The 17,978-nt window shown below is 39.9% G+C and overlaps 1 protein-coding gene across 1 annotated transcript; it reads left to right on the top strand.

Annotated features, from left to right (window-relative positions):
- The first annotated feature begins 850 nt into the window (after positions 1-850).
- Positions 851-17,411, top strand: b4galnt1a (beta-1,4-N-acetyl-galactosaminyl transferase 1a). Its single transcript, XM_035160339.2, has 11 exons — positions 851-957; positions 6,894-7,105; positions 7,203-7,385; positions 12,514-12,620; positions 12,756-12,793; positions 12,893-13,073; positions 14,868-14,960; positions 15,073-15,260; positions 16,149-16,289; positions 16,847-17,084; positions 17,164-17,411. The coding sequence occupies exons 2-11, from the start codon at positions 6,894-6,896 to the stop codon at positions 17,367-17,369; spliced, it is 1,587 nt and encodes a 528-aa protein (XP_035016230.1). The 5' UTR covers positions 851-957; the 3' UTR covers positions 17,370-17,411.
- The last annotated feature ends 567 nt before the right edge of the window (positions 17,412-17,978 follow it).

Genomic DNA, 17,978 nt, shown 5'->3' with positions numbered 1-17,978 from the left:
ATGAAAAAGATCAGAGTGATGATGCATACCCTGCACATGCTCTATAGGCTTACCTCAGTCAATGCTAACTTTTTCTTTTGTAAAAAAAAAAAGTATTACTTTCATAATATTCAGTTCAATTCAGTTCAACTTTATTTGTACAGCGCCAAATCATAATATAAATTATCTCAAGGCACTTTACAAAGAAACCCAACTGGTCCCACAATGAGCAAACACACAAGGGTGGAGAGTAAACATGGTTGCATAACTCTACTAATCATCACAGGATCAACCAGGACAAAGTGTCATATAAAAACATATGTTCTGACATTACGAATATTTGCTCCAATGCTTATATTATTTCTGAAGTGGACTGACAAAAGATTTGTATTTGCATCTAGAGCTGGTTGATAATTGACAGAAGGTGAGAAGAGGAATCGGGGTTGTTCCAATTGGTTACTAATTTAGGGAAGTGGGCTGAAAAGCTGCAGGTGAGTATAAAAGTATAAAATTAAATTAAAATTATTAAATTGAATTATTAAATAATCTTAAGGTTACAAGTTTAATGGACATTAAAATTACAGCGACCTGCACTTGTAAATTACATATTCCTTCTTAAACACCCGCACCCTTGCAATACATTCAATGCAAATGTCCAACGCGTGCACTTGACACACTTTGAGCGAGCTTGAACCAACAGATGTGATGCAGAAGTGTACTGTGCCCTCATATAAGCTATGCTCGGGGTTCTGTTGTGTCAATGAAGCAATTCGAAGATTAAATCATCCTTTTAAACTGCTAGAACAAGTCAAACCAAGTCAAAACATGACTTGATAAGAAATCACCGAAATGTAATGTAACGCCCAGTTAAGTCTCATCTTGTGGAAGAGGAGTGGCTCTCTCTGACGCCTGAGTCACTATCAGTGTCTCGTTTGGCTTCAATGAACAAGGACTATTAATCCTCCAGAATCCACAACAGTAAGAATCCTCCTCTCTCTCCCTCCTGTCTTTTTTTTCCATTTCTATGAAATACTGTTTCATTGGTTTCATCATATTTAGCAGAGGAGTCTGTACCCAATACAGACTTGGCTCTTAAGACGTGTGCGCACTTTTTTTGGGGGGGACTACATATCTATTTTGGAAGAAAGAGAAGGGCTTTCTTCCAAGGCCACGTGTCTGAGGATTTGTAGCCTTAGTTTGGAGAGTTTTAATAAAATAGTTTTAATAAAAGTTAGTGAAATTAATTAGATAAAATATACATTTGTCACCACGCTCCGCATGTTGTAAATAGTCACACCATACGCCAAAGTATGTTGTATCAGCAGTGCGAGGTATTTTCACAACGAAAAACAGATGAAAAAACGACCACAAAGTTGGAGAGAAGCGTAATGAAGCAAAAAGCTGAGTCTGCATATGAATAATCATGTGAGCCCTTCATGCTGCCAGCGTGTGGCTGCTTGGATTCAAGGAGAAATGTTACAGTTGCCTGTAAGTAAAAGCGCTTTATTTGTTGTTGTACGTTATAGATAATTATTCTGTTAAATTTAGTTTTTCACACGCGCTGTGTGTCCGCTACTGGCGGTGGAGTTGCAGGTTTATCTCCTGCATTTCCTTCAAGAACAAGTTGGTTTATGTACTAAACTAAATGTCAGGCCTCTACGGTATGAAGATGCGCATCTTCCGGTCTGTCGATAACAATCAGAGATCCGCTGGAACAAATGAGAAGGTGAAACGCTGGAGTGCTTTTACTTTGAAACTGGTTCGGGAAGTGATGTAAATACGTTTGTGTCATAGAGAGATGAACATCGTGGTTCACAGCAGAATAAACAGAGAAGATGATCTTTCACCTGAGTTTTAAAGTGTTTCTGATGAATTTATGTCACAAACAAATGGTTGCAACACTTTCTGTATGCCTTTTCAAAATAAAAGCTCTCCAGCGTTTCTGTTGATGGAATCCATTCCCTTGTTTAAAAAGGTTTTTTTATTGTTAAATATTTGCTGGAGCAGAAGATGCACGGCTTCATACTGCGTAGTACTGGTATTTATTTGAGTACAAGGGACTTCTTTCATACAAGGAAATAATCCTATTTGTGGCCATATTCAAATCAAAGCCTATATTATGTAAAAACATTGTGCTGCAGTAGCAGCTCTTCTGCAGAACATGATGTGGAACTGAGGAGGTACATATTTTGCATTGTAAATATGAGTTGATATTAATTTGAATATTGTCTATTGAATAGAAACATTTGCACGACTGCCCTTCTTTGTGTATATTTATTTCTTGTACATTCAGCCTAACAGAAATTGCAAAAAATAATAAGTATGACCCTCCTAAGTGGGTTTCTTAGAAGATATCAACAAAATCATGACTGTTTGCTCTCCTGGCTCCTAAATGGTGGAATGAGCTCCCCATTGACATCAGGACAGAAAGTCTACACATCTTCCGCCGCAAACTAAAAACACACATCTTCCCACTATACCTTGAATAAAAGTTTAAACTAACAATTTAGTAGCACTTCAATGGCACTTACTTATAGCACTTTGTAGTTTTTCTTTCTTGAAGAAATTGTACTTTCTTGATTCTTGTTGTTCTGGTTTGTTCCTCATGGTTGACCACTGCTCTAAAGGGATCTGCACCTTAAATGCAGACAGGACATTTTGTTTAATACTTTCTGAAGCTAACAGAAATAAGCAGTAAAATCGAGAATACAGAAGTACACAAGTGAATACAACAATCAAATGAATCTGTCCCTGTATTTATTATTAATAATAACAATCATCATCTTCATAATGATAACTTTATTTATATAGCACTTATCTAAAGAAGGTTACTGAGTGCTTCACAAAATACATGGTATAAGAAAATAACGCTGCGGTTAAAGCTAAATCTGACTGGCTAGCTGGCTTGTATGGCAGTACTATAAAGACATGTAACCCGCTCAGTAGATCAGACATCATTTCCTCTATGCCTTTTTGAACTAAACACCTACTGTCATGGGCAACAGAGTAAAAAGCTCTCCCATTTAAGAAACTACACCAAATGTAGTTGGAAGTAAAAGTATGAAGAAAATGATTAAAATGAATCCAGACAGGTTTTGGAACTGATTGGATAGCTTTAACATGTTTGGTAGAGAGGGATCTGCCCTCTGCTGTGATCACATGTCCTAGATAAGTCACTTCCTGTTTGGCCAATTGCAATATAGGTAAACTGGCTTTGTGCTCGTTCTCTACAAGAAATTTAAGCAATGCAGTTTATGCATGTCTGTTTTACAGGCCTGTTCTGATAGACTACACATCATCAAATCATCAACATATTGCAATAAAGCTGAGCCAGTTGGCAAATGTAAGCCTTGTAAGTTCTCCTGTAGTGCGGCGTGAAATACACCTGGACTCTCTCAATATCCCTGGGGACAGCGAGTCCAAATATTGGGCTGCTCACTGGTGAGTCCTCACATGGATCGATTACACCCGCTTGCAGTAATGACCTAAAAACCGGTTTGATGCTCTGCATGGCCTCTTGTTTGAGGGGATATTGTTTCAGACATGGTCTGTAATCTGATTTTGGATGAACAACTAGTAGTTTTATGTTTTCCATCAATCCCACATCATATTTTTGTTTGTCCCATAATCATGATGGGATCTCTGCCAATTCAGGAATGCTTTGTGGGTCTGTCATGACAGATTAAAGTAAAGTTTCACCCGGGATTTACCGTCTTCCACTAAGTTAATACAGTGCGGTATACATTACCACTCTCGCTGTATTCTGTCCAGGGCTCCCCTTCAACCGGTTTGAAATCTCTCAGATGTAGCCGCCCCAGCCACGGGCCCAAATCCTGCCATTTCCATCGTACTGGTGTTGCGAGTGACACATGAGGAGTTTCTCCAGTGAACAGCTTTTTCCTGCATTGGAGAGAGTGAGACAGACATAGCAGCAGCATCCTCTGTCCAATACACATGTATTAGGTTTAACCTTTATGGTGTCATCATGTCTATATACCACTTCTTCCCATAACTGCTGTGTGGCCCTGAACTCACATGTGATGTGCAATGGAGTGAATCAGACAATGGGGATGCTCCCATGTTAGCTGGACGTGTGAGTCCACTGTGCAGGTCAAAAGAAGCTGTAAGTCTCTGCAAGTATGCGCTGACAGTGTTATTAGGGCCTTGCGTAGTGGAGGAAATGGCAGTTGGATTCATTCTTACTCAAAAAGCAGTTTTCGTAACATGGATTAAATTGTTCCGGAGCTGTCATTGTTACGGCTGGTATAATTTACATCTTTCAGTCGTCTCATCACCTCCACTGTGAACACAGTACTCATCTTGTGGAAATCATTTTTGAGTTGTCTCTGCAAGATTCGGGACGATATTCTCTGACAAACCTCTCCATCTCACTTTCCCACTTTTGTACATTTTCTTTTGGATCAGACATGACCCATGGCTTCAATTATATCTTGATCTGGCCATGGTCTGAATACCAGCATTGGGCCTTGTCCACCAGCCACTTGTACCATAGGGAAAGTACCAGTCACTTGTTTACCAGTCATCATGCTTCTTGTCTGCATCTTACTTCCTGTGGTGGAATCAGGGTGTGGTCCACCTGCAGCACCTCTCTCGTGCGGCTCATCATCGCTTGCGTTTCCTTCCGCTTGGCGAGTTGGTTGAGGAGATGGGGGGACTGATGGCTGTCCTCCTTGATCTGGTGGAGGTTGATGTTGTTGCACTGGAGGAGGAGGAGGAGGAGAGGAGGAGGACAAGGAGTCCAGATTCACCTTACATTTTCCTTTGTTCTTGTACTCAGAAAGACAGGAATACAGTGTATTAGTAGACTGTTGTGTTCACGTATGTACTGGTTGCGTGTCTTGTGTGTCTCATTCTCTGCCTCTGAGTTGCGATCCACTGTTGTTCCTTTTGTCTCTCTCTCTCTTCCGTTTCTCTTTTAACTGTTCAAGTTGTCTTTTACTACAACTTCCTTTTTCTGGAAATCACATTTGAACCCTCTCAGTCATTTGACTGACGCTACCTGGATAGGTTTCATTCATTTGTTTTAATAAATGTGGCATTGCCAGCTTCCACACAACACAATCAGCAATGGGTCAGTGCCAATGCTTTTGGTCGCAAATATTTGGTTTCCTACAAGGTCAAGGTTCCTGCACAAAAGACAAATAAAATTCCCATGGAGTAGAAAAACATTACATACAAGGTATAGCAGAGAGGTAAGAATTCCATCACACAAATCAGATGTTAAAAAGTTTTGATCAATGATTTAAAGATAGGTAGTGAGTTGGCGAGCCTAATCTCATCAGTCAAGGAGTTCCAGAGCCTCGGGGCCCTGATGGAGAAAAGCCCGTCACAACCTCCGTTGACTCTGAATAAAAAAAGTTGAGGATATCTCAAATCTACTGAATATCATTAGTTGGAGCTGTTGCAGGAATTCAAAGATAAGTGCTGGCTGCTACCACAGCCCCATCCTCGAGGTATTCTTTCTTGATGGGCGGTTCGCCAGTTATGGATTGAAGTGAAGTTTTCAGGCAATGGAAGAAAGTGCTCACAACTGTCCAAAACCTGGGGCTTTTATACTCTTTTTGCTGTCCTTCTGATTTTTTAATCTTAACACTCAGTCCTCTTACATTATTGTATTGTTACTCTTGTGTTTTCTGATTCTAATACAATCACTTTCCCACATCTGCCTGATAGTCATTGTCACTTCCTTACTGTATTTTTAATCACAACTTCTGATGTTTATACATCAATTTGTGTTTTATTTTGATTATGTGTGTTACTTTTGGCTCCTTAAATCATTTTTCGATTTAACCTCCATCTTCTTGTGCTGTTGTTCATCCCTTTGTGGATGTGTCTTTGTTGTAACTGACAACCGACACCTGGTGCTATAATATTTTGTGTGCAGAACTGATTCTGCACATTGCTGCACATTTCCTCCTGTGAAACAGGTTGTTGGGCCCTCCCTCTGTGGTTTATGGTTCAACAAGTGTGATGTTGACTTCCGTTGATCTGCGTTTTGTATTTTGTTTTGCCTCAAAAACGACTTAGGTGGGCGGCCGCATATTGACATTAATATCTCGACAAGTATTGTTCCTCACCTCACCAAATGTTGTAGTAGGAAAGAAAAACACATTCTCTGCATGGTAGAGTCATTAAAGCCTGTACTGTATGCCATTGTGTTTTTTAAGGCCCTAGGATTGGAAATAAAAAAGTGTTAAATTCCCAAGTGTTTTTGAAGGAAGGCTACTAACCTACATTTTTCCACCAATATGCTATAAATATTTTTTCCTGAGAATGCAACGTATATATCTTTGTCTTTCTTTATAACTTTGTGCCATTATTTGAAGTCTCTATCACTAACTATCTTTTAGATTATTATAAATAAAACAAGATTGAGTGGAACATAAAAATATACCATAATAATGAATCCTTCTTAAAATAGATAAAGTTATGATACAGTATAAACTATTTCCTTTGTGAATTGAAACAATGTTTATTACGTCAGTAAATAAACTAAGTATAGAAAAATAAGTGCAAATATAAAAACAGAGACACTAACCTTCACCTCAGCTCAACATCTACAGTGAGTAACCTTTAAGATTAAGTGGTCTTCAATTAGTGTCAATTGTGAAAACAACAACAATCAAACGTGTGTATTCATTGGGCATAAATTACATCTCATCAATTCAGTTTGGGCTTTAAATTATTAATGCTGATACATTGACAGGGGTGTTAAACAGTTTTTACCTGCCACACTACCAACAGGTTTAATTTGTGCATCTGCGGCCTGAAACATGTGTGATCAGATCTGATAAGCTCTGTGTAGATCTGATTCTAATATTTGTAATGTACACAATATAACTCTTACTAAAAAATAAAAAAAATTTCCCAATTGCTTTTAATCCTCATTCCAGATGCGAAACACCTGCAAGAAGTTTCTTGGACTGATTGTCAGTGTCGGCGGGCTGATAGCTTTGTTTCGTACTTGGAGCCATGAAACCAGTTCAGGAGTCGACTTACGACCGAGACACGGGGGTTCAGTAAAGAAACTCCTCGCGGGACAAATTGAAGACATCAACAGTGGCTATGACGACATTGCCTTCCATATAAAAGAGCAAGTGGCACGGTGCGTTAATATTTGACTGTAATTCTGACTTAATTCTGTTTTTATATCATATTTTTTCCATCTTTATCAACTCACTGCTGTTTTCTCTCCGACACAGACAACTGGCTCAAAACTCATGTGTATGTCTGGCTGATAAGGAGACATTTCAACTGCCGTTCTCCAATCTGCTTTTCCCACGCGTGTGGGCCCACAAACTCGATACTGCGTTTTTAGAGTCCTATCCTGACCCTGAGGGTGTGAAGCGTCACAGAGCTCAAGAGTACAGCAAATCACAGAGCAGGTAAGGTTCAGTAGATGACAAATATACAGTAGTAAACCCTTTTGGGATCATGTTAACTGTCAGCTTGGCTTATATCTGCAAAAAAGAAGAGTTAGTCATGAAGAGTCAGGGACTAGTTTGATCTGCAATTAATCATCCACCACTGACATGGGATCTCAATACACTGACACTGTGATCTATTGAAAGGCCTTGCTCAAATTGTGTCTGCAGTGTTCGCCTACTCACGTTATTTTTTAGCTGCACCCACATGTAAGCTGAGATAAGAAATTGGGTGGGGATGCATGGCAGATATCGTTCAAGGACGCAGTGCAGGCTTTCAAGTAACCTGGATACTGTGTCCGTCATAAAGTATTAACCACATTATCAGGCACTGTATTGACATTAAGCCAGCACTGTCCGTGTTCTCACTGCAGCTTAACACCAGTCCTTCCTCGTCTGCCATTAGTGTTATTTGCCATTCAAATGAATAAAGAAAGGTGCAAACATAAAGGATGATAATGAAAACCTCAAATCACCCTCTGTTCCATATCTTTGGTGCACAAACTGTAGATGCACTAGGGCCTGACCAATATTGATAATTTGGGGGGTTGATGCGGATAGTAGGGAGTAAATAATATCAGACGACGTGACGTATGTAAATATATCTGTAATTCTGCAATGATTTCTAAGTTGAAGTTATAACACCAAGTACAACAAAATATATAGAACATGAATCAAGAAAATAAACTATTTCTATACATACGATGCAAACATAAATGCACATCCTTTCTGCATGTTTTACTCTATAAATCAAAGCTCTTTTTAATTGTTTAATATCGGCAAACATAAATGCATCATATCGACTCTACAATCTGGGACTACATTTTTCTGTAAAATTTCAGCAAAAAATGTGTTAACTCGCAACTTCTCAGAGCCATATTTTGTCAGGTCAGTGATCCAAAACCTAAAGATATTTGAAAAAGAATTTCACAGAAAATTCTTCATAGGAAATCTAACAGCACTGTCCTATGTTCAGTGTGAGGTTTATCTTTGGTTGACAGTGAACGTTTTATCAGAGAAATCATTAGGTAACAAGGTGTACTGGAAAAATTAACTAAGTGTGGTTGAAACCTATTTTATAGTTGAAGAGTAACTTTTGCAGCCCTGTCTGCCACTGCCAGACCCTTTTGCCACTTATTTACCCTCCAAAGAACGGAATGTATGTCTGCTTATCTCCTTAGGAAACAGATGTAAATCAGTTGTTTGTGTTTAGATTCCTCTCTCAACCTGCGCCTACAGAACCAGTCTTAACTGGTTCTGAGAGACAGCCTTAGTCCTCCTATATAAGATCCTTGCATTTGAGTGTCCTGCATCTTCACTCTGAGATCCTTGTGACTCTTTGTGTTGATCCTTTCTGCAGAAAGCCCCTATTAAAATACACGTGGATAACTTTGGTGGTTTCCAGCCTCTTGTATTTCCAGATTTCCATCACAATTTGGTGTCAGAAGTGGGATCGCACGACTGGACGCATCTGGACTCGGTGTCTACGGTTGAGTGATCTTCTTGGGAAAAAAGTTTCCAACCTTAACCTCCCCATTAGGACGGGTGAGATGCAGGGACCGAGACTCGAGCCCGGATCGTCTCAGCGCTGCGATCTATCTGGTGAGGATCTGAGATTTCAAGTGTATTTTTATTTATTATTTTTTACCGGCAAACATAGTGTTACGAAGAAGTTGGTCTAAGGGTATAACATCCTTCAGACGGGTGAAAGCCCCGTAAATTTTTAACCAAGGTTTAGAAGAATCCTGGAAGGTAGACTGACGAGGTACCTTTATAAAGTTGTTTCAACTGCAACCACAGAGAGGACATAATACTGAGTTGTATTTGCATTGTGTCAGGCAACTCACCAAAAGCGCGCTATGTAGAGAACTTCTTTAAGGCACTATGATTCATGTTGGTCAGGATTTTTTAATGTGTATTAAATGGATTAAAAAAAAAAGAAAAAAGAGAGATAAATTGAGAAATTACCAGAGACCAAGTAAGTAAAAGGAAATTACTATTGGTAATATTATGTAGGGGGTATTACATTATTTTGAGGATGTTTATATTGCTACGTTTCCTATTTGCTCCTTACGATAGCGTTTTGGAGATTGATTGAAGACTTAAGGTAACTAATTCTTAATAAAAAAAAATTCTTTACATGGGTAAATGAACAATTTAAAGATTTGGATAATGGAACTGATCTGAGTAATCCTAATATGAACGTCATGCGAAGGAACTATGGTGACACAGCACTAAGTGTGATACAAGTATGGATGAAAGAATGTGGGTTTCCAACTGGGGGGAGTTTTAGTATAAGACAGGCTAAAACAGCTGAGACTGAAGCTAAAGGAGAAAGAAAAAAGTAAGTCAGGCCAGAAAAGTAAAATCTTACATTTCAGTGATATTATAATATAATATAATTTGAGGCATCACTGAAAAATTCAAGTGTTCATTTTTGCTATCCTCATGTTGTCCAATTAATTTGATGGGAAGAGATGTAATGTGTCTTTTGGATATTTTTATAGTTTCCACCCCATCAGGAGTCATAGTGGTCCGAACGGCTGATCTGGATCCACCACAGATTTATACATGCATTAAGTGTAATGCTGCTTCACTGTTATATGCGTATGAATGGAAGCTCTGTTCATCTGTTGTCACATCAATCAACACTGATCTAGTGGATAAGGCCCATTCAGTCACACTAAGAACAGACACCACGTGTATGCATCCAGAAGATTTACACTGCACTGCACACAAACACAAAGGGAGAGATGCATGTTTTGAAAAAAGATGGTTAAGAGAAAGTTGTGAAGAAAGTTGTGTGAAAGAGAATTTAACGCTAAGTTGCATGTTCTGGAATGAACATAGATGTGCTGTTTCTGTAATTTTACTCAAACCAGAAAATAAGTCACCCTCTCAGTTCCTTCACAGATGTTCAGAGGATGCTTTCCTTTTTTGACGTTCCTGGTTCACACTCACATGTCTTGCTGTCAAAACACAAAAATGATGAATGGCAAGACTTGGGACCGTGGATAAAAAAATGTGTCAATGCTGACATTTGGGAAAAGATATCAGATCCTGTGGTTCAGTATAATACATTTTTGCAAGTGTTTAGAAAATGATTTACATCTGTTGTTCCCAGATTCAGGACTGTTCAACTGGTACCAGACACACATACAGACGCCCAATATGCACATGTATATTTACATTATGCAAACAACATTTCAAGGGCTCAAGGTAATCATGAAGTGGGTTTAATTTAAAACATGGAACCTGTGGTTATCACACCATGATCTGACAATATCCACTGAAACAGAAAGCCATCGATGATATTACACCAGTTTTCAACTCTCTATTGAGGGCAGGTGTAATTGTTCTTTGCAAGGATTCACTAGTGCACACTTCGATTTTTCCGGTGAAGCATATTTTTGATAAATCACAACCTGATGATTTGCGATTCATCCGAGATTTGTAAGTTGTCAACGCCGCAGTACAACAATGCGCTCCGTCTGTTCCAAATTCTTAGACAATCCTTTAGCAAGTTCTGCGGGATAGTAAATGGTTCTCTGTTGTTGATCTGGCAAATGCATTTTTCAGCGTTCGAATTGATAAAGACAGCCAATACTGGTTTGCGTCTAACAGAGAAAGTTATTCATTCACATGCCTTCGTCAAGGCTATTGTGAATCACCGACCATTTACAACCAGGCACTAAAAGAAAGCTTAAGATCATTAGAGGTAACACCAGGAAGTGCACTTTTACAATATGTTGGTGATTTAATGATTTGTGCTCTAACTGAAGAATATTGTGAAAAGGATTCTGTAGCTCTACTAAAACATCTAAATGCAGAAGGACATAAGGCAAGCCTGAAAAACTGCAGTTTGTAAAAGTACAAGTTTAATTTTTAAGGGCATGTGATCACAGCAGAGGGCAAATCCCTCTCCCCTGAGAGAGTATTAGCAATTTAAAATATTCCTAAACTTGTTACAAAGAAACAAGTGATGTCATTCCTGGGAATGTGTTCTTATTTGGAGATAATTTATTCCTAACTATGCTGTCCTCGAGGAGCCCTCAGCGCAATCGCACACGGACAAGGCCTACAAGCATATAGTAAGGTGACATGGACTGATGACACAGAGAAAGCTTTCACTGACTTGAAACTGACCTTACAAACGACCCCTCGACTTAGGACTACTGAACCCTGACCGACCTTTCACACAGACAGTTGACGAGAAGGGAGGCTACTATCAGTGCTACTCCCAGACCATGGGGGCAAACAGAGACCTGTGGCATTTTTCTCAACGAAACATGATCCTGTTGATACAGGCCTCCTTACTTGTCTTAGAGCTGTAGCAGCTTCAGATAAGACTGTCATGGCTTCCAATGATTTAGTAGGATACTCCCCACTCACCCTGCTGATCCCAAATGCTGTGTCTATGATGCTGTCGATAACATGCTATTCTGTTGGAAATGCCTAACATCACTGTGAAAAGCTGTAATGTTCTAAACCCAGCTACTCTTCTTCCAACAGAAGGAGATGGTGACAACATAACTGTGTAGTAACAATAACTGAAGTTTGTTTCCCCAGACCAGATTTACAGGAAACACCTTTGCAGAATCCAGACTTTGAACTGAACTTTCTCTGTGGTAACAGCACATGATACACTGATTGCACGACCATTCCCTGCTTCTCTGTCTGCACAAGCAGCAGAGCTCACTGCTGCTTGTGCAGACAGAGAAGCAGGGAGTGGTCGTCCAGTCTTAATTGGTTCTGAGACAGCCTTAGTCCTCCTATATAAGATCCTTGCATTTGAGTGTCCTCCATCTTCACTCTGAGATCCTTGTGACTCTCTGTGTTGATCCTTTCTGCAGAAAGCCCCTATTAAAATACACGTGGATAACTTTGGTGTTTTCCAGCCTCTTGTATTTCCAGATTTCCATCACAATTGTCATTCGGGAACAACACCTAACCCCTGAATTTAAATACACCAGCTCATGCTAGTTTTGATTAAATGTGAATGATTACTTTTAGCTCAAGACTCTAATCATACAGAAAAGTCATATTAATGTGCACCTACCTCTCTGTCTGATATTTTCTTTAAGTAAAGGTCCTACAGCCCTGCAGACCTACCTATTGTAGCCGAGGCCAACAGTCCTCTTCAGTATCCTACCCAGGGTGTGGAGGTGCGACCCCTTAAAACAATCATCGTTCCTGGTAACAGCATATTTAACACAACACATATCAAAGAAATATGTTGATTAAATGTCACCACATCACAAATTATTTAGTTAAATCACTAACAACCATCCTGTGTTTATATCCGATAACAATTCCTCTTTTTCCATATAGGGTTGGGCCTTAAAGAGGAAAAAAAATCAAAGCATACGGTAATTTCTTAATTTTAGGGATTTCATGTGGTTACATACATAAATGTGTACGTTTTTCTTATATTTCTTTCACCCAAAATCATTTAACTTGTGTAACAGGTGTCTTTGACTGCAACTCTTGGGACTTTTGATGTTGCTGCTACAGTGGACAGTGTCTCTGTCAAAGGAGAAGGAGAGAAGCACATGATATTGTCGAGTCAGGATCTCTCCGCTCTGAACAAGCAGCTCCAGTTTGTCACATACACAAACACCGTTTTCCATCCAAAGACAGCAGATACAGGTGAAGTTATTACGTGAACACTAGTCTAAAAGATAGAATGTCATTTGTAAATATTTGTAAATTCTGAGTTTCATCTTATGCACAGTGTAACACACAACATTCTTTTGGAGTTCATGTGCTTATCTGTACACTACACTGCATTTGAATGCGATCACATCATTTCTATGTGATGGATGGTAAATACCATGGCTCACTGTCTGTGGCATTTCATTCCATATACAAAGGGAAAAGCATGCAGGCAAAACCAGGTTAGATTTGACAGATCAACTGCTCTAAAAATGTAAAACACCATGTAAAACTGGAACAGGAAGGAAGCCATCGTTTTTTGCGTGTTGTTAGAAGCTAACATGCTGCTGCCTCAGTCACAATTACAGGAATGGTACGGTGGCTCTGAGAGGTCAATGCACTGCAACTTAAGAGAACACTACACATCACAGAATTTGACAAAACATCTTCATCGATTTGACAACACATGCACTGCAACTTGAAACACGCTGCAAACAACCAGCCTGAGGAATAGCCAACATAAGTCATGAGTCACCATGGCAACAACAGGCATGTCTGTGTGTTTGAATTATTTGGTTGTGTCGCGAGTATTTGGTTGTTTGCAAGTATTTGGTTGTGTCGTGAGCATTTGGTTGTGTTGTGAGTATTTTGTTGTGTTGCGATTATTTGGTTGTGTAGTGAACATGTGGTTGTGTTGTAACTATTTGGTGGTCTTGAAAGTATTTGGTTGTGTTAAGAGTATTAGGTTGTGTTGCAAGTATTTGGTTGTGTTGTACTTGGTTGTGTCACAAGTATTTTGTTGTGTTATGAGTATTTGTGCGAGTATTTGGTTGTTTTGCTAGTATTAGGTTGTGTTGGGAGTATTTGGTTGCGAGTATTTGCAGCGCATGTGTTGTGAAACTGATGAAGATGTTTTCCCCATTTGCATGTGTTTTGTTAAGTTGCAGTGTGTTGGACTCTCAGTGTTACCATAGAAGAAGCATAAGCTCACTCATGATAGATGCATTGACTCCTGGGTGGATGTGGGAATACTCATAAACCAAAGTCCCTATGTAGGAGAAAGTGACTAAATCAGTAGATAATTAGTTTATAATTTTAATGAGAAAAGGCGTTGAACCTTCCTTAAAGGTTCAAGGGTTCTCTGAAATGTAGACGAGGAGTCCATAGTGGCTTCTTTTCCTGCGTGTTGCCTGACTTTTAAAACCAGAACAATGTCTGTATAAAGTCTGTGGCTAAATTCTCTCTGACGCCCTCAGCACAGTTAGTGCATTGCTGCCCCCCACTGCTGTAGTTATGCCATTGCTACTTTAGATCTGTGAGGGTTTTTTCAGGCAAAGGTACATTTTAAAGTCCTACCATGCGGGTTTATTTATACCCAAGACTTGTCTGTACCGTTTATACCATCCAATCCTGAAATCATATATTTTCGTGTAACGTTTTACTATTATCTTCAAATACAGAGGTGCTGCATAATTAGACATCTCCCCACAGGGCAACAGGATTGGGACGAGTGTGCAAACTGGAAACCGTGCAACCTCATGACCACTGCTTCTTTGGTTATTATCGGTCAGAAGAGGCTGTGTTTTGTTGTCATGTGTTTACAGCTCAGTGTTCTTGATTCATATCTGGGTGGGGGGGGGGAGGGGATGCTGTTGATATGTGAAGATGACTTTAAGCAGCAATAGTGTCACAGTGTAATTCAATGACACAGTAAATACACAGTGGTATTTTTTAGATATGCTCCACTCAAATAAGAAAAAGTATCACAGTTGTTATTTTGCTCTGCAGTTGAGTTTGCGAATGAGGGTCACCGCTCATTTTTCACCATCAAAGTCGGACATGGCTCCATCCCCAGACTTTACAACACTGGAAACCAAAAAGGTTTGTGATCAATTATATCAGTTTTATTTGATGGAAAGTGCTTGAATGCCACATTGCAACATATTTATTTATGTCTTTTTGTTTGTTTGTTTGTTTGTTTGTTTCCACTCAGAGTACAATATTAGTGCACTTGTCACCATCGCCTGCAAGACCTTCATACGCTATGACAAACTCAAAGATCTCATCGACAGCATACGCCAGTATTATCCCACCGTCACCATAGTGATAGCAGATGATTCTGAACACCCTGAGCCAGTGACTGGGCCTCACATTGAACATTACATCATGCCATTTGGAAAGGTAAAGAAGTTTGAAGTGTGTCTCTAGTATCATCAGTCAGGTCCTGTTTCTATGGGTGATTAATACATCAGCTAAATGTGAGTAATTATTTCATCTTATGTCCAGACTCATGCAATTTTAGAAATCTGCTCAGCATTGGTAGCAACCCTTCCATCCATTTTCTGGCACCCAGAGTTGGGTCATGGTGGCAGGCGGGTCGTTCAGACACCCTTCTCCTTGCCAACGATTTCAAGTTGTTCCAGGAGGAGTGTTCTTTCCATCACCTCATGATATCCCCACACATAATCAGTACTTCCTCCTCCACAGCTTGTTTCCCCTGCCTGAATCCTCTCTATAGCCCTCCCAAACTCCTCACACACCTGGATGTTTTGCCCTCCAGTACCAATCTACTTGTACTAACATAAGATAAGATCTGTAACATAGTGTTTTGCATCATTGCTTTACTGTATTCTCACGAATATATTGACAATAGATCCATCAGCCATAGTAGTACTGGCGACTGAGAGCAAATCACAACGCATCAGTGGCTTATCAAAAAATCCATAAAGTTATTACTGACCTTGGCAGGCAGGCAGAACTCCAGGAACACCTGTAGTTTCTGCTTTCGGTGTGGAAGCTCTAAGGAGAGGTGTTCCGTGCTCAGTAGCCATCCACTGCCTCCTCTGTGTACCTGGCATTCAGGATGTGCATGAAAAGTGTCCTGTGTGTTGGTATGTTTGTGGGCTGGAACTCTGATCATTGAGATTTAAGAATTGTTAAATCACAAACATATTCACACACATTTATGAGACTCGAGCTCACCTGAGATCTCTTATATTTGCTGAGTGATTGTGATTATAAAACAGTTCAGTTAATGTGTTGTGGCCTTCGTTCATCCATTGTATACAGGGTTGGTTTGCAGGAAGAAACCTGGCAGTGTCTCAAGTGATAACCAAGTATGTTCTGTGGGTGGATGATGACTTCATCTTCAGTGCAAACACTAAGTTGGAGAAGATGGTGGACATCCTGGAGAAGACCTCGCTAGATCTGGTGAGATTCATCCCCAGATACAATAGAGTGTATCTGCTGAGTTAATGTTGACTTTATATATTAATGTATCTATAAATAATGCTCCCAAGAGGATGAAGAGTGTGCTTCTGTCCATTGTGCCCATAATGCTAAAGCAAGGCTCTTTCCAGCTGTAGTTCACTTCTCCCTAATTTGGCAGGAATAGGGAAATGCTAAACTTTTATTGGTGCCAGTTTTTCCCTTTTCATCGCTTTTCCTCTTTCGCTCAAACATTTGCATGAAGTAAATTAAACAATGTCAGGTAACAACAACATTTCCTTTTTTAGCCCTAAAAACTAATTAGCCATTTCTGGAGATCTATGAAGAAAAACAGACACGTACATAGATGCTGCAATGGCAACTTCTGTTGACATGACAACATGATGTCCAAACCTCTGTTTTGAAATGGCAATAACGCAGTCAAAATTAGGGAGGTGTACTTTTCTTTTTCCCCATCTGTATTATACAGTGTAAACTTTATATCTTATTTCTTGTTTGCAAGTATCCACAGTCCTAACATTGCCACGTAACGACTGTAGGTTGGTGGTGCAGTGAGAGAGGTGACAGGCTACACTGCAACATACCGTCACACCATCTCAGTGGAGGAAGGAGGAGAGGAGGGCGACTGTTTACACATCAGAAATGGCTACCACCATGTAATCGAGGAATTTCCCAACTGCGTGGTTGCTGATGCTGTCATCAACTTCTTCATGGGCCGGACATACAAGGTGCAGCAGGTGGGCTTCAACCCCCGCATGTCACGGCAGGCTCATCTGGGTGAGTCTATCTGTATGTAGCTGCCGAGTTGCCTCAAGTTAAAAAGCCAGAAAAACTAAACCTTCTTTTGATGCTGCAGAGTTCTTCATTGACGCTCTGGGCTCCCTCCACATCGCCTCCTGCAGCGACGTCATTGTGAACCATGCATCTAAGATCAAATTACCCTGGGGTGAAACGGACGATCAAAAGGCCTACAACAAGTTCCGTTACTCCAACGTTGAAAGCAACATTCATAATGAAGACTTCTACTTCAAGAACAGGTTTCAGTGCCAGACTAGTAACTGAAACTGAGTCAAGGGTACAAACAAACACAACTGCAGCAACTATATTACAGCGTGTGTGCGTGCAAAATGACCAATATCGCAGTTTGGATCTTCACCAAACTCTGTGGGAATACCACTTGGGAGGGTATCTACAGATGATTAACCTACAGAGCTAACAGTTAAGGTCAAGGTGATCAGAGATATGGTCCAAAAAATATGTTCCAAGATATCTACGCAAATAATGAGGCTAGAGAGACTAAAGCTTATATTGATCAGAAAAATAATGAAACGCACAGTAGAGGTATGATTGAATATATAGACACAACCTAAAACTATATGGTAAATGGTCTGTATTTATATAGTGCTTTTATAGTCAACTACTCAAGGAGCTTTACACGAACATTCAAACCACAATGACAACCAACGTCCGTTGAGGTTTATTCAGCTCATACAGGCAATGCATTACACCACACAGATGATGAAATATCAGAGGAAACACTAACATTGACAGTCTGAGCAATGTGTTGGGCCACTATGAGACAACACAACAGCACTTCAGTGCACGTCTACTGGAGGATAAACACCAAACATCCAAAAGATATCTCCTCATTTTCTTGGTTTGACGGAGCGT

This window comes from Hippoglossus stenolepis, chromosome 6, assembly GCF_022539355.2.
Source record: "Hippoglossus stenolepis isolate QCI-W04-F060 chromosome 6, HSTE1.2, whole genome shotgun sequence".
Lineage (NCBI taxonomy): Eukaryota > Metazoa > Chordata > Actinopteri > Pleuronectiformes > Pleuronectidae > Hippoglossus > Hippoglossus stenolepis.
This window is presented reverse-complemented; position numbering and strand designations above follow the sequence as displayed.

Bases quoted from the DNA above. Each gene is read 5' to 3' on its own strand.
- b4galnt1a (XM_035160339.2), top strand. From the start codon at position 6,894: ATGCGAAACACCTGCAAGAAGTTTCTTGGACTGATTGTCAGTGTCGGC. The intron at 12,621-12,755 runs GTAACAGCATAT...TTTTCCATATAG, and splicing joins TAAAACAATCATCGTTCCTG to GGTTGGGCCTTAAAGAGGAA. The intron at 16,290-16,846 runs GTGAGATTCATC...TAACGACTGTAG, and splicing joins AGAAGACCTCGCTAGATCTG to GTTGGTGGTGCAGTGAGAGA.